This window comes from Petromyzon marinus, chromosome 5, assembly GCF_048934315.1.
Source record: "Petromyzon marinus isolate PM22_M1 ecotype Great Lakes invasive population chromosome 5, UKy_Petmar_22M1.pri1.0, whole genome shotgun sequence".
Taxonomy (NCBI): domain Eukaryota; kingdom Metazoa; phylum Chordata; class Hyperoartia; order Petromyzontiformes; family Petromyzontidae; genus Petromyzon; species Petromyzon marinus.
In genome coordinates, this window is record NC_133671.1 from 21,394,894 (window position 1) to 21,411,514 (window position 16,621).

Consider the following 16,621-nt stretch of genomic DNA (forward strand, 5'->3'; position numbering starts at 1 on the left):
GTGAAGTGTGGGTCAAGTGTGGGTGAAGTATGGGTGAAGTGTGGGTCAAGTATAGGTGAAGTGTGGGTGAAGTGTGGGTGAAGTGTGGGTCAAGTATAGGTGAAGTGTGGGTGAAGTGTGGGTCAAGTATGGGTGAAGTGTGGGTGAAGTGTGGGTGAAGTGTGGGTGAAGTATGGGTGAAGTGTGAGTGAAGTATGGGTGAAGTGTGGGTGAAGTGTGGGTCAAGTATAGGTGAAGTGTGGGTGAAGTGTGGGTGAAGTGTGGGTCAAGTATAGGTGAAGTGTGGGTGAAGTGTGGGTGAAGAAGTGTGGGTGAAGTGTGGGTGAAGTGTGGGTGAAGTTTGGGTGAAGTGTGGGTGAAGTGTGGGTGAAGTGTGGGTGAAATGTGAGTGAAGTATGCGTGAAGTGTGGGTGAAGTGTGGGTCAAGTGTGGGTCAAGTGTGGGTCAAGTGTGGGTCAAGTGTGGGTGAAGTGTGCGTCAAGTGTGGGTGAAGTGTGGGTGAAGTGTGGGTCAAGTGTGGGTGAAGTATGGGTGAAGTGTGGGTGAAGTGTGGGTGAAGTGTGGGTCAAGTGTGGGTCAAGTGTGGGTCAAGTGTGGGTGAAATGTGGGTGAAGTGTGGGTCAAGTGTGGGTCAAGTGTGGGTGAAGTGTGGGTGAAGTGTGGGTGAAGTGTGGGTCAAGTGTGCGTGAAGTGTGGGTCAAGTGTGGGTCAAGTGTGGGTGAAGTGTGGGTGAAGTGTGGGTGAAGTGTGGGTGAAGTGTGGGTCAAGTGTGGGTGAAGTGTGGGTTAAGTGTGGGTCAGGTGTGGGTGAAGTGTGGGTGAAGTGTGGGTGAAGTGTGGGTGAAGTATGGGTGAAGTGTGGGTGAAGTGTGGGTGAAGTGTGAGTGAAGTGTGGGTCAAGTGTGGGTGAAGTATGGGTGAAGTGTGGGTGAAGTGTGGGTGAAATGTGGGTGAAGTGTGGGTCAAGTGTGGGTCAAGTGTGGGTGAAGTGTGGGTGAAGTGTGGGTCAAGTGTGGGTCAAGTGTGGGTGAAGTGTGGGTGAAGTGTGGGTGAAGTGTGGGTCAAGTGTGGGTCAAGTGTGGGTGAAGTGTGGGTGAAGTGTGGGTGACGTGTGGGTCAAGTGTGGGTCAAGTGTGGGTGAAGTGTGGGTGAAGTGTGGGTGAAGTGTGGGTCAAGTGTGGGTGAAGTGTGGGTGAAGTGTGGGTGAAGTGTGGGTGAAGTATGGGTGAAGTGTGGGTGAAGTGTGGGTGAAGTGTGGGTCAAGGGAACCTGGTTTGAGGTCGACACGACGCAGGAGGTCTTCACCCAGCGGTGCTTTCACCCAAGGCGGCTGTGATTTGTTTCATTTGCGGTCATTTGCACATCGCGCGGAAGGCTCCGTCGACTGTTTACTCTGTAAACACAGCATCGCCAACAACAACAACAACACCACGAGTTGTTGTTGTTGGCGATGCTGTTGCTACAAACTGCGTTCGCAGCCGTGGACAAGCACAATCAACAACAACGACAAACTTAACACCTTCTGTGGCAAAACTCGACTTAAAGCTTTCGTGACTGCAGGAATTCATATTCTTTGGGTCTTTCGGTAAAGTCACGGAGAATATGACCTTCTGTGGCCTCGAAAGGAAAATATGCGAGAGTCGGCAATGTTGTGAAAGCTTCGTGTACCCGCCACTGCTATTGCGTCAATTATAGCGACTGGTGGCAACATTCTGAATTCACACCGAGTGGGTTTTTGCTCTTTATTTACATTATTTTGAAAGAAATATCGACGGGTTTGTAGCGCGCGTCCCACGTTCGGGACGATGCCACAACCCGTGCGTATGAAGTAGAATGATGAACACCCAAAAGCTCCGCACAGGTGGATTCAAGAATCAGTCAGGCGGCGGTCTCTCTCAGCCACGTCGCAGCCGCCAAGGATGCACGTGCTCCCGAATTTATCCTGAAAATCCGAGAATCTGGCCTAGGTAACGAAACGTCGGATGTCCCTCACCCATTGTTTCGGTTTCAGATTGGATCCGAAAACCCGAGGATGACGTCATCCGCATTACGTCACAGAGGCGCTTTTCCCATGACGTCACAAGGGCGATTATTTTAACGAGGCAAATCGTTCCGATGGAATCCGATTTCATTTTGTTTTATCCCAATCTCAAAACAAATCTCTCTACGACATCCTCCCCCACCCCCTAACTAAAATGAACAGGGCACTAATTGGGGTCAACGACTTAATAATCAGGCGTCGAATGAGGTGGGGGGGGTCACGAGCAAGACCGTGACCGCTGCGACGTGAGGTCACCGCGACTACGACAGCCCACGACGTGAAACCCGCACGCCGTGCCGACCCGTTCGGTTCAGCCCCCCGTGTTCTCGTACACAGGCAAGTTGAGTTTCCAGGACCACGCGGCGTCCAGCCGTTGCAATACGGGTAACAAACATTGTTGTTGTTGTTGTCTTGCGGTGGGGACTTTGTAGGATGAACGTTGAGATTTGTAAGTGCCACGGGCTGACCAATGCGGTCTGGATTGCTCTGTAATAAGGTAGGGCACTGATAAAGGGTTGCCCGCTATGAACCCGGTCGGCTCCCTGCGTGATCAACCGCGCGATTAATCGCGCTACTTTGTCGACTCCGTGGCGAATTGTTCTGCGTGGTTGACTCTCTGTGCCATTGGTCACGGTGGCTAGGAGATGTTAACTACCTCGCCTGGTATACAGGAGGTCGCGTGTTCGATCCCGACCCTGACGCCTGCTGCTGTATATGTGGAGTTTGCGTCTCTCTCTCTCTCTCACCATCTTTATAATCACGGTGGCTAGGAGATGTTAACAACCTCGCCTGGTACACAGGAGGTCGTGTGTTCGATACCGACCCTGACGCCTGCTGTATATGTGGAGTTTGCGTGTCTCTCTCTCTCACCATCTTTATAATCACGGTGGCTAGGAGATGTTAACTACCTCGCCCGGTATACAGGAGGTCGTGTGTTCGATATCGACCCTGATGCCTGCTGTATATTTAGTGTGTGTAGTATACACTGTATGTACATACACTGAATGTGTGCACACAGTGTGTTTAGTTTACACTGTGTGTGTGTGTAGTGTACACGTGTGTGTAATGTATACTGTGTAGTGTACACTGTGTGTGTGGGTAGTGTATACTGTTCGTGTAGTGTACACTGTGTGTGTGTAGTGTATACTGTGTGTGTAGTGTACACTGTGTGTGTAGTGTATACTGTGTGTGTAGTGTATACTGTGTGTAGTGTATACTGTGTGTGTAGTGTACACTGTGTGCGTGTAGTGTATACTGTGTGTGTGTAGTGTATACTGTGTGTGTAGTGTACACTGTGTGCGTGTAGTGTATACTGTGCGTGTAGTGTACACTGTGTGTGTGTAGTGTACACTGTGTGTGTGGTGTATACTGTGCGTGTAGTGTAGTGTATACTGTGTGTAGTGTATACTGTGTGTGTGTAGTGTATACTGGGCGTGTAGTGTATACTGTGTGTGTAGTGTATACTGTGTAGTGTCCTTGAGCGTGGAGCCCCTACTGGCAGCAGACCGATGTCCCAGGTCCCTCCTGCAAATGTAATGAAAGTAGAGTCAACCTGCGGTTTGAGTGGACTAGTGGCCACGGGAGATAATGACAGGGGAGTCAGCCTGCAGTGTGCGAATGGACTAGTGGCCACGGGAGGTAATGACAGGGGAGTCACCTGCAGTGTGCGAATGGACTAGTGGCCACGGGAGGTAATGACAGGGGAGCCACCTGCAGTGTGAATGGACTAGTGGCCACGGGAGGTATGACAGGGGAGACAGCCTGCAGTGCGCGAAAGGACGAGTGCCCATGGGAGGTAATGACAGGGAGTCAACCTGCGGTGTGAGTGGACTAGTGCCCACGGGAGGTAATGACAGGGGAGTCAGCCTGCAGTGTGCAAATGGATTGGTGGCTACGGGAATGATCGAGAATATGAGCGTGGCCAGGTGACGGTAGAGTCTGCTGGTAGAGCGGTCTAAAGCCAGCGAGGTTGGGGAATGGGGACATGGCCTCGGACTGTATATAAGGGAGATGCGCAGGAGACTCGGGGCTGTTGCAGTGGAGTCTTCGCTGATTCGAGTGAACATGTTTCTTCAATAAAGAAACCATCTCAAGGCAAGTATGTGAAGTCGTCATTACACAAATAACAACTCATCCAGGCGCCTTTCCTTCTCACCTTTGTTAAACAAAACCAGCTTTTAGACTTCATATTCACTTGCAATCCAGAGGTCGCCGGTTCGATGTCACCGCCCGGCCAGTTGTATTCAATGGCCAGATTTTCTAACCACTCCCGCCGCATCTCTGTCCACCTGGCGGCAGGTTAACTCAGTACGGCACTCTGGCGTCGAGCAGGTGGCACGTGTTTGGTGGGGTGAACAGTGGCTACTCCCACCTCTTTCAAGACGTCTGATCAGCGTGGAGGAATAGGCAACAATACCCTACAAGAGATGGCCCTCCAGGGGGTCCATCGAGTGCATGCTTCCCCTTCCGCCAGCGGTGGCAGGAGCGAGCACTTTCGGGGCTGCGCCTTTACTTTGAGACCAGATGTCCGCACGGCTGTTTTAGTCACGTCAGCTCGGTTTCCTGAGCAAGTGTTTAACATGCTCCCTGTCGTGAGACTTGTTATGTTTTGCCGGAAAACATCTGTGCCAAAAGGCCGAACAGGCGAATGGAATAACGTCGTGCTTTTACCCGACTTGCATGTGGTCAAACTCTCAAACCGTTTGATATTTGTAAACTAAACATTTTTTTTAATTTTACCAGGTAAGACCCACCGAGCTTAATGCCTCTTTTTCAGAAGCGACCTCGTCACACGTGACATCTCGACGAAGTGGCTTATCACGTGGAAATTTAGAGCAGCCAAATACTATTGAAGCATATTGATTCCAAATGTGGAGGGAAAAACCGGAGGACCCGGAGAAAAATCCATGAGACCACGGGACTACCTGGAGAGAGACACGCAAACTCCAAAAATACAGCGACAAGGTTTGTGATCGCACCCACGACCTCCTGTATACCAGGCGAGGGAGTTAACATCTCGTCACCGTGGTGCACCATATGCATCGAGTTATCCATAAAGCACGGTGATTTTTTTTCTTGCGCAATTAAAAACATTCTAAACGTATTTAAATAAATACACAATACGGTCTTTAAGATAAACTTTATAGGACCGTCCTGAAAACATAAAGTCACGAGATTCTGTGGGGCTTTCCCAGGTAAACTAATGGGAAACATAACACCGACAGCCTGCTGATTGTATACCATCCTCACAGTGACTTCAATGATATTTGATCGCTCAGGTGAAGCCACCACGATCGCCAATCCCAAGGGTGGCGAGGATGTCGAGGCGCGACGCTCCACGTGCCTCCTGGGAACAGAGTTGTGGTGCCTTACCTGGGGCTACCTGAACACCTGCCCGCATGGACACGCGTTGGCACCGTTACTTGCAATAGCAATGCCCATGTTATTGCATTGGGTACATGATTATTAGCTGATGAACCTCAACCCTTATCCAATTCACAAAAAAAAACCGTGTTCGTTAATGTCGCCATAAAATGGAAATATTGGAGGCGACGTTTTAGGCAGCGGGCCTTCTTATATTTTGACAGCACATGAAACACACCGTACTATACATGAAACTTTTTTTTTTACACTTTAAGGCCACGGCGTTGTAATTGACGAATGTGTCGAGCTGGTTGTTAGTTGTGCATGTTGCACCACTGCTGCCAAAGGCATCACCCAACATCGTTCGTAAACACCCGTGGACATCGCTTCGTTTCTCGCAGTCACGGCGTGGTTCAGACCAACCTACCGCTCAGCTCCTCCGCTCTTTGCCGTTCAACTGAACTTTGTCGCGATGGACGAGGTCGTGATTTACACTTTCAGGAATCGATCGCTATTTGCGTTTATTCGTCTCTCGTTGCCCCCCCCCCGCGCCCACACACGGCCACCACTCCAGCACACCTGGCTGCGAGCGCGCGCATCGCGATGGACTCTCAGCTCGCGATTGACATCACACCTCGGTGGCATCACAGCTGGGTGACAACACAGCTGGTAACCTTCACACTTGGGTGGCATCACAGCTGGGTGACATCACAGCTGGTAACCTTCACACCTCGGTGGCATCACAGCTGGGTGACATCACAGCTGGTAACCTTCACACTTGGGTGGCATCACAGTTGGGTGACATCACAGCTGGTAACCTTCACACCTCGGTGGCATCACAGCTGGGTGACATCACAGCTGAGTGACATCACAACTGAGTGACATCACAACTGAGTCACATCACACCTAGTGACATGACAACTGACTGACATCACACCTGGTGACATCACAACTGGGTGACATCACAGCTGATAACCTTCACACCTGGGTAGCATCACAGCTGGTTGACATTACAGCTGAGTGACATCACAACTGAGTGACATCACAGCTGAGTGACATCACAGCTGAGTGACATCACACCTGGTGACATGACACCTGGGTGGCATCACACCTGGTGACATCACATCTGGTGATGACACCAAACCTGGTGATGACACAGTCACAAACTTGATACCTGGTGATGTCACGTATGGTCACTTCACACCTGATGACTCACCGGATTATGCCGTCACCACCGGTCATGCCCCCCGATGCCCCCACCCCTCCCCCGTTACAAAGTTGGTGACGTGCTGCGCGAGTAGCGATGCACAAACAGAAAGTCTATGTGGCCTTCAAGGGAAAACAATTATAGGTGACGTTTCGGGCACTGGGCCTTTTACACATCTGTGCCTATTTCCCGAAACACTACCAATTGTGTACTTTACCTCTAAAGGCCACGTTATAATTGACGAATGTGTCAAGTTTGTGGTTCTAAAGTTTGGTGGTTGGTGGTGATGGGGATAGGAAATCAGCTGGGGAGGTTCACCTGTAACTCACCTGGCACTCACCTGTCACTCACCTGGCACTCACCTGTCACTCACCTGACACGTGGCAGCGGGCCCCGGGGTAGCGCGCAGACCGGTGGGACGCTCACAATCACACACACACACACCGTCACCACCGCACACACACACACACCGTCACCGCTCACAACCACACACACACACCGTCACCACCGCACACACACACACCGTCACAACCGCACACACACACACACCATCACAACCGCACACACGCACCATCACAACCGCACACACACACCGTCACAACCGCACACACACACACCGTCACAACCACTCACACACATACACCATCACAACCGCACACACGCACCATCACAACCGCACACACACACACAGTCACAAGCGCACACACACACCGTCACAACCACTCACACATATACACCGTCACAACCGCACACACACCGTCACAACCGCACACACACACACCGTCACAACCACTCACACACACACACCGTCACAACCGCACACACACGCACCATCACAACCGCACACACACACACACCGTCACAACCACTCACACACACACACACCGTCACAACCGCACACACACACACCGTCACAACCGCACACACACACACCGTCACAACCGCACACACACACACCGTCACAACCGCACACACACGCACCGTCACCACCGCACATATACAGCCGTCACAACCGCACACACACGCACCGTCACCACCGCACACACACACACGCACCGTCACCACCGCATACACACCGTCACAAACGCACACACGCACCGTCACAAACGCACACACGCACCGTCACAAACGCACACACGCACCGTCACAACCGCACACACACACGCACCGTCACCACCGCATACACACACGCACCGTCACCACCGCACACACACCGTCACAACCGCACACACACGCACTGTCACAACCGCACACGCACCGCCACAACTACGCACATGCGCCTACCACACCAGAGAAATCGTGCACACACACACACACGTGCTTTGCGTTGAACCACCCTGAAATGCACGATTGTGAAATTCGAATGTTTTGATTAACTCGCCGGTATCGCATTTCAGTTGTCTTGCGATGGCCAGAAAGGTGATGCCACCTTGGCTCCCAGGATCCCTACTCTCGTGGACACGCGATTACTTGGCACTTAAGCCTACCTGGATGCAATATTGCCTGGTTACATGATCATACAGCCACCTAATCACGTGGCAGCACGTTTACACGAATATAAGAGGCGCCCAATGTACCTGCCTGCTTATCTCTCCGCGTGAACACCTGGCCCACGTGGAGCTAAATGACCCGGGGGGTTGCCCGGCTACCCTGGCCGGGTGTTCGCTCGTCAAAGGGCGCAGCAACAAACACGCGAGTGGTGGGACCGGGGGGGGGGGCGCACCTAAACAAAGCATGCACAAGCCAAGCGTCAGTTTCAAAACGTACTTGTATTTATCCTCAGTATTTCTACAAGACAGTGTTTCTTTACAGAAACGGTGGGGGGCGGAGGGGGGCAGAGAGAGAGAGAAGGGACAGACTCTTAGAGGGTGTGGGTGGTAAGGTGGGAGGCGGGTGAGTGGGATTATGGGTAAAGTATATTTACACAGCACATTGGGAGATTTGACGAAGGTCAGATTGCATATAAAATAGCAGAGTGTACAGAGTGGGGATGTGGGCATCGGGCACGCAGGCGACACAGAATTCGCCCGCCCACCTCCTGGTATAAATGTTCAACTTTACAGACATCCTTGAAAGACTTTGAGAAATACACATGATGATAAATAATAGCGATTTTAAATACAGGAAATACATTTTTTTCGTATTTTTTTTGTCTCCACGTTTTTTGTTTCTTTAACCCCCTCCCCCCGCCACTCGCTCCTCCCTCTCCCCAATTTTTACGCTTCACACTTGGGTAACACTTCTTCTTCTCACTTCAGCGTACAAACGAGAAAAGAAAAGCGCTGCAACAGTTACAGTGAAATTCACAATTAACCCGAGAGCCGGCGTGCGTATAATGAAGCCACGCACTCCGCTTCAAAAATACTCCCGTGCCGGAAATTGAAGAGGGCGAGGAGAGCCAGGGCTTGCCCGTGTGGGCGACGAGCCGCGCGCCGTCAATCCACCCGCCCGTCGTGTGCGTTGCTCTGCGGTGACCTCCCGCCGTGACCTCGCTCAAGGAATCTCACACAGATGCAGTAGATTCAAACAATCTGCTCCAGACTGCTCCCAGCAGTCACAAAAGCCAGATCCAGACTAGATTCACCCCCCCCACCCCTTTTCCCATCAGACACTGGCCAAACAAGACCCAGGCCAAACCCAGGCCAGATATAAGACCCCCACCACCAGACCAGACCGGACCCAGGCCAGACTCGGATAGACCCAGAGCCAGATCCAAGCCCAGACTAGACCTGACAATGCCCCCCCTCCCCGACCCCAACTGGAGTAGACAAGGCCGCAACCGACTGACCCTCAGGGCTCCGTGTAAAGTGTGACGCCGCGCCTCGTGTCTCCCTTCCCGCCAAAGCGCGTGATGTTTTGCCATGGGTAATTAATTGATAATTATAGTATCGATAACAATAGCGACAACAAAAAGAAACAAAAAACTTAAAGCCACGTGTGTCGACTGCTGCAGACTCCGGTGGGACCACCGCGTTGCAGAGACGAAGCCAGTTCCTGGCGTCGTGACGAAGCGAGAATGGCGCCAAACGGCATCAGAGAAGACAAAACAACATCCGCTCGTTTCTGAAATCTGTGGTAGGGGGAGGGCAGCCGCCGCCACGGTCACGGCCGGCCGCCGGGATTCTCGCGCTCCACTCGTTCCTCCGCCCCGCTCCCTGGCGACCAGACCCACCCCCGCCGCCCGTGTTCCCGACAGACGGCCGATTATTCACGCCCTCCGCCGCTCGGATTCACCTCGCGCGTCACCAAGAGGCTCGAGAAGCTTCAGCCCGTCGCCGTTGGGGAGGGCCGCAGAGACGCCCCTCGCAGCGACTCGATAATCGCCGCGCAAAACGCATTCAATCTCTCTCCTTGCGCGACGAATTCCCACGCGGGCCGTCGTGCTTTCTTTTTTCTTTCTTCAAAATAAATATACGCTTCCATTTGTTGTAGATTTTATATTCGTTTGTTTTGTTTCCTACGGGGCCGAGAGGGTCTCTCTCTCTCTCTCTCCGGAGGCGATCGTCCCACAGCTTTGCGACCGTTCCTCCCCGGACTCTGTCGGACTTGCTCTCGAGTTCACCATCTCGGAATCTTGCCCCGCGGTTGCGTGCCCGTGGGGGGTGGGGGGTGGGGGGTGAGAGGCGCGCGCGGGATGTGTCGTCTCCAATTGGCCGTGCGGTGTTCGGAAAAAATTCCGCGCGACGGGGGGGAGACCGCACCTCTCGGCAGTCCTGGGGGCTCCCCCACCCCTCCATCGTCGCGTGTCCACATCCGCCGAGACGTGAACGTTATTATTATTATCCTTATTAAAATGATATTATTCCTAACGGTATTAACTTTTTTTATCATCATCGCCACCATCATTTTTGCTTGCCGCCAAAGTGCACAAATAATTCCTGTCGGATGTGTAACTTATCAAGAGCTGAGCGTTCCTTAAATTAAAAGTCACGGATCTAGTTCCAACTTTGATGAACCTGACCGGCCTATATCCGTTGCCAAGCGGGGCCCGCCGGCCGGCCGGCCGCTCGCACGGCGAAGCCAGCCGGCCGTGCCGGCCCAAGGCGAAGTTGGTGCGACGACTGTTATCCATTACACACGAAACAAAAACCTAACCGGCTCCGCTAGCGGCGGCGACGGCCGAGCGGCGCTCACCGCGCCTCCACCTCCTTGCGCGAAGGCGAGCGGTCGCTGGGCTCCCCCAGGGGCGTGAGCGCCGCGGGCTGCCGCGGGGACATCGGGTGCGACACGCCCGTGGGGATGAGCGGCGGGGGCCCCCCCATGGCGGCCGCCGACGCCGACGGCGGCTGCGGCTGCGGCGGCATCGGCGGCGCGAGCGAGGCGGGCTTGCCCCCTCCCGGCACGCCGCCGGGTCCGCTCAGGAAGCCGTTGTGCATGCCGTGCGGCAGGCCGGGCCTGGAGCCGGGATAGTGCAGCGGGCCGAGCGGCGACAGGAAGCCCTGGTGGTGGTGCGGGTGGTAATGCGCGCCGGCGAGAGGGTCCATGCCGGCCGCGGCCACCGCCGCCGCGGCCGCGGCCGCCGCTGACGGGTTGCGCAGCGCGTGCTGGGTGGCGCGCGCCCGCTCCAGGTCGTCGCGGAACGACTGCAGCCTCTCCCGCTCGTCGCGCTCCACCTCGCCCCGCCGCACCTCCAGCAGGTTGTTGTAGTCGTGCGGCTCGCGGTCCCGGTAGCTCTCGGCGCCGTAGAAGCCGCCGGCGGCCGCCGCCGCCGCGGCCGCCACCGCCGCCGCGTGCGACGGCCCGGGGAAACGGTGCGCGCCCGGCAGGCTCGAGAGGTCGAGGCCCAGTCTGTAGGGGTCACGGAACGCGCTGGCGTCCACCCAGGGCGGCGGCGGGTTCATCATGGGGTGGTGCTGCTGCTGGTGCGGGGGGGGCTGCTGCGGGTGGTGGTTGTGGTTGTGGTGCTGCGCGTGCTGCGGCGGGAACCGCGGGTCGCGGCTCTGGAGGCCCAGGTGGGGCATGCCCAGGTAGTGGCCCTGGCCCACGCCCGTGGCCGCCGACAGCAGGCGAGTCCGGTCGAGCAGCGCCAGGTTGGAGGAGTGCGAGCCGCTCAGCATGCCGGAGCTGGGCGGCAGCGGGTGAGACTGCGGGGGCAGCCCGGCCGCCAGGTGGTGGTACGGGTCGCCGGGACGTGCGCCCACGAAGGAGGCGACGCCGGGCCCCGCGCCGCCGCTGCTGGTGATGATGGCCGCGGCGCCCAGCGAGTGCTGCGTCTCGCTCTCCTCCTTGCGCTCCTCCTTGACGCGCTGCAGCTCGCCCAGTCCCGACACGAACGGCTGCGCCCGCCTCTCGGCGCCGCCGCTCTGCCGCCCGGACGCCGCCGCCGCGGCCGCGGCCGCCGTGTCTGGCCCGCTCAGCCCGGGCAGCGCGGCCCCGTGGGGACGGCAGAACGGCGAGATGCAGCGGGCGCGGCCGCCGACCGCGGCGCCGCCGCCGCCGTCGTCCCCGTTGCGCTTGTCGCCGAGGCTCTCGCGCAGAGACGGCGCCGCCGTCGTCGCCTCCTTGGCCCGCGACTCCGCCAGGCCGACTCTCCCCTCCGTGGGCGACGTCGCCTCCTCCTTGGGCCGTGTCTCCACGGGCGGAGCGGCGGATGCCGCGGCGGCGGTGAGGCCGTCTTTCCGGACGTCTGGGGGCGCCTCCCGGTCGCCGCCGCCGCGGCCCGAGGGCCTGTCGGGCGGCTCGGGAACGCCGCCCTGGCGCTCGGGAAGGTCGGCGCGCGGCCGCTCGGCCTCCCGCAGTCCGTCGTAGCCGGGGAAGGGAGGCGTCCGCGACGTCGCCATGGGCGACGGCCGGCTCGGGATGCGGCCGCGCTCGCAAGCGTCCCTGCCGGGGTGGGGCGGGGGAGGCGAGGAGGGGGGGCAAGGCGGGGGAGGAAACGACCCCATGCCATCACTCGCCGTGCATCACTTACTCATCACTGCAGTTATATTTATATCAGTGATTTATATCACTGATATAAATTTTTATATCAGTCAAATCAATTGAACCACATCGCCATTTCTGAAGTAACGGCCATCGGCTTCCAAAGCAATGCCGACTGTTATTATTTATGTTATTATTATTTTGTTATATTATGTTATTATTATTTTGTTATTATTATTTTTACCTTTCTCTCTCCTTGTCATCCTTGCTGAAGCCAAGGTCACGTTTTTCGACGTCTCCTCTCTCCTGATTTGCCAGCGTGAGCAGGCCGCTTCTCTCCCTCTCCGGGAGCGCCATGGGCGGCGGCGCCGACCCACGTTCCCTCTCGTGATTGGCCAGCGAAGGGCGCTCCCTGTCGTGATTGGGCATGGCGGACGCCCTTTCCCTGTCGTGATTGGCCGGCTGCGAGCAGCGCTCCTTCTCGTGACCGCGTTCCCTCTCCTGGCCGTGCTCCCTCTCTCCGTGGCCGGGGAACGGCCGCTCCCTCGCCTGCGCGGGGATCATCTGGCCTCGCTCGCGCTCGGCGTTGGCCGAAGAGCTGCGCTCCCTGTCCGGCGCGCCGGCCGGCTGGGCCCTCTCCCTGTCCGGCGCGCCGGCGAGGTGGCCTCCCCGTTCCCTGTCCACGCTCGCCGAGTGGCTGCGCTCCCTCTCGTGGCCCGACAGGCCGCCGTTGCGCTCCCTCTCGTGAGCCGTGCTGCTCGCCGCCGCCGCCGCCGCAGCAGCCGCAGCCGCGGCGGCAGCGGCCGCGGCGGCCGCGGCATTGCTGCGCTCGCGGTCCTGGCTCCGCTCCCGCTCGCGCTCCCTCTCGCGCTCCCTCTCGCGCTCCCTCTCGCGCTCCCTGTCCCGCTCGCGCTCGCGCTCCTGGCTCGCCGAGGAGCTGCGCTCGGGCGCGTCGCCCGGCTTGGGCCAGGGCGGCGGCGTGGGGAAGGAGGGCGGCGTGCGGTGCAGCCGGTTCCACGGCTCGTGGGGGTTCGAGAAGCCCGGGAACGGCGGGCCCTCCTTGGCGCCGAACAGCGCGCTGCTGGAGGCTGTGGGAGGCCACAGAGGAGGGGACGGAGAGACACGCACGTGATGGGGATTTCTCTTAGCGATAAGCAGGCGGTGATGCGTGCTTCATCTTTACTCGGATTGAAACTCGGTGGTGCTGGTGCAGGAGTTTGGTGACAGCGTCGTGCATATCGTGTGGTGCGCTGCGGTAGGGTGTGGTGTGTGCCGAGGTGTGGTGTGATGCCGTGCAGTGTATCATTACGTGTTGTGCTGTCAATGTGTAGTACGACATTGCGCGGTGTGATCCTCTGTCATGTGTTGCTGTGTACATCGTAACGCTGTGTGATGTGTTGCTGTGTACGGTGTGATGCCGAGTGATTATTGCAGTGTAAGTACATTGTGTGTGGTGCGTGACGTGTTAATGTGTATACACTGTGGTGTATTGTGTGTGGTGTGTGACGTATTCATGTGTGTACAGTGTGGTGTATTGTGTGTGGTGCCTGACGTGTTAATGTGTGTACGCTGTGGTGTATTGTGTGTGGTGTGTGATGCGTTCATGTGTGTACGGTGTAGTGTATTGTGTGTGGTGTGAGACGTGTTAATGTGTGTACGGTGTAGTGTATTGTGTGTGGTGTGTTGCTGAGTATAGCATGATGCTGTGTGGTGTATGGTGTGTTGTTTGGTGTGCGGTGTGGTGTGTGCGGTGTGGTGTACGGGGCATTGCCGTCTGTATAATGTGGTGCTGCTGACTGCGACGTGATGGTGCACCTGTGTGACGTATTGCTGTGTGCGTGGCGTATTGTGTACGGTGTGCTGTGTGCACGCGCTGTGGCACTGATGCTGCTGTGTTGCCGTACGCATGGCATGACGCAGCGTGGCGTACTGCCGTGTGCGCGCGTGCGTGGGGTGTGCGTGGGGTGTGCGTGGGGTGTGCGTGGGGTGTGCGTGGGGTGTGCGTGCGCGCGTTGTGTGGTGCGTTTGCCGCGCGGTGCGTCATTACCGAACGTGTTTTGGAACGGTGTTGCCCTATGTAGCGCAGCTCTGTGCAGCGCGGCACTTTGCAACCACAACGACGGAAAGAAGGCGTTCTCACCCAGCGTGGGGTTCCCCAGGCCCCCGAACGCGCTCGTGCTCAGGTTGCCGAGTCCAGTGAATCCGCTCGGCCGGCCGAAGGGGTCCACCGCTGGTGGTGGGGTTGGGGGGGGTAGGGGGAGTGGGGGTGGTGAGGGCGGGGACAGGCGCGGGGGCGGCGAATCACACGGACGCGAGCGCGGCTTCGGCGGCAACGGCGGCGCCGGCGACGCGCGAGAGAGAGTGGGCCACGTCTGCCGGCGTCACGGTGCGAATTTGCCATCGTTTGAAAAATGACCCCGAAATCCCGCAATTGGGTAAAACCCAGAGAGCAACATCGGTACCTACTGGCCGACTACACCCGTCTGTGAAACACAGCACCTCCCTTCGCGAGAGAATTGCTGCTGCGAGAACGGCATGAACACCAAACGTTTCCCACGGTCGCTGTCCTTGTCGCTGCTGCTACTGCAGTTGTTGTTGTTGTTATTACCACCGGGCAACACAGGGAGGTGGCGGGCTGCACTCACCGAGGTGACCGGGTGGGCTGAGGAAGCTGTTGTGTTGCGGGGGCGGCACACCAAAGGGGTTCGCCGGAGGCCCGCCGGGCGTGGAGAAGAGAGCGCCGGGCCGTGCCAGGTCGGCAGGGTGCGGGTACCCGGGGAAGAGCCCCGGGATGCCGGGCCGGCCGGCGGGGCCCAGCAGCTCAGGCTTGAGGCCCAGGTCCAGCTTGTGAGGGTCGCTCTGCAGCGCCTGCACGGTGGGTCAAGAGGTCGAAGGTCAGGCAGGACTCGGCACGAAAGGTTTCCGACTCGTTTTCTGCAATGGCCCCGTAATACTACGTGTAAACGTAACGTACGAGCGTAACGTAACGTACGAGCGTAACGTACGAGCGTAACGTAACGTACGAGCGTGACGTAACGTACGAGCGTAACGTAACGTACGCGTGTGATAAGGTTTTGCGGCAAGGAGTGCAACGAGAAGCGTACGTCTCGGAATGGCGCTGGCTCTGCGTGCGTCGCGGCTCCCTCGTTAATAATTCAACTCGCGTGCTTCATTTGGAAGTAAAAGACAGCCTGCGGACGCACAACGTCACCCAGGCAGGGCTGGCCGTGCAGGGAAAGGGACCGCCGTTATCCTTCGTCGTTCAGCCGCAGCGCCGGCCGGAGGCGCGTCGGTAATTTCCTCACGGGGATCGCGCGGCACGGCGAGTGTCAAGCGATCCACTGACCTCGTGCCTGGCGGTGCGGCGAGTACACAGAACGCTCCCGGCTACCCACAACCCTGCGTCGTACGAACACAGCACAACAACGCAGCGCCGCGCGGATTTCTATACGGCGTCTAAACATAGCCTGGACTTGAACATGGGCAGGGAGTGCTCGTGGGGAGGGGAGGGAGTAAGAGCGAGGAGAGGGCGCGGGCAAGGGTGGAGAGACTCTGGGGACAGCGGCGTCAAATCGAGACGTCTATTTAAACGGCTGCGCTGACCTTGGCCTTCTGCTGCTGGTGGTAAATGAGCCAGGCGATATGCACGTGGGCAGCGCACCACTTGCCGGGCTTCTGCAGGCGACACGCACGCGCGCGCACACACACACAGCAAGGCGAGCAACATTAAACCTCAACTCGACAATGGTGGGCGAGTGCAGTCCCCCCTCCCCCCACTGCGCGGCGCGCCAGTCGCGCGAGCGAGAGGTGCGGTGCACAACGACGAGTGTCTCACCTTGAGCGTTTGTCTAAACGGATCCGTCAGCTGTCGAGGGGTGGAGGGGGGTGGGGGAACGTAGGGGAGGGAGGAGAGAAAAGGCAACGGTTAAAGCGCATCAGCCGCTCCGCTTGGCCCAGTGCGGGTGTTGTAATTCGTGAGGCTCGTGCGTGCAAGTACGTGGGGGAGAGATGTTGCAGCGGTTAGCGCGCTGCGCTACGAACCCGGCGACCCGAATCCGATTCCCGCTCAGGACCAACAACAGCGACGAATGTCTGAACCGTTACTGGGCCTCCCCAAGGTCGACTCATCCTGTAAAAGGTTATACACTT

General features: G+C 57.3%; 1 protein-coding gene across 5 annotated transcripts in view; it reads right to left on the reverse strand.

Moving 5' to 3' along the window:
• Window positions 1-8,360: 8,360 nt before the first annotated feature.
• Window positions 8,361-16,621, reverse strand: part of LOC116939311 (uncharacterized) — a 270,447-nt gene continuing 262,186 nt past the window's right edge. For 4 of the 5 annotated variants that reach the window (XM_076062795.1, XM_076062794.1, XM_076062793.1 and 1 more), the window contains 6 exons: window positions 16,308-16,337; window positions 16,076-16,147; window positions 15,118-15,340; window positions 14,520-14,702; window positions 12,717-13,560; window positions 8,361-12,433 (listed from right to left, as the gene is read on the reverse strand). In XM_076062795.1, the coding sequence (XP_075918910.1) occupies window positions 10,741-12,433; window positions 12,717-13,560; window positions 14,520-14,702; window positions 15,118-15,340; window positions 16,076-16,147; window positions 16,308-16,337 (3,045 nt within the window). In that variant the 3' untranslated portion in view covers window positions 8,361-10,740. The remainder of the gene's footprint in view (window positions 12,434-12,716; window positions 13,561-14,519; window positions 14,703-15,117; window positions 15,341-16,075; window positions 16,148-16,307; window positions 16,338-16,621) is intronic. The other variant, XM_076062796.1, reaches the window with a different exon arrangement.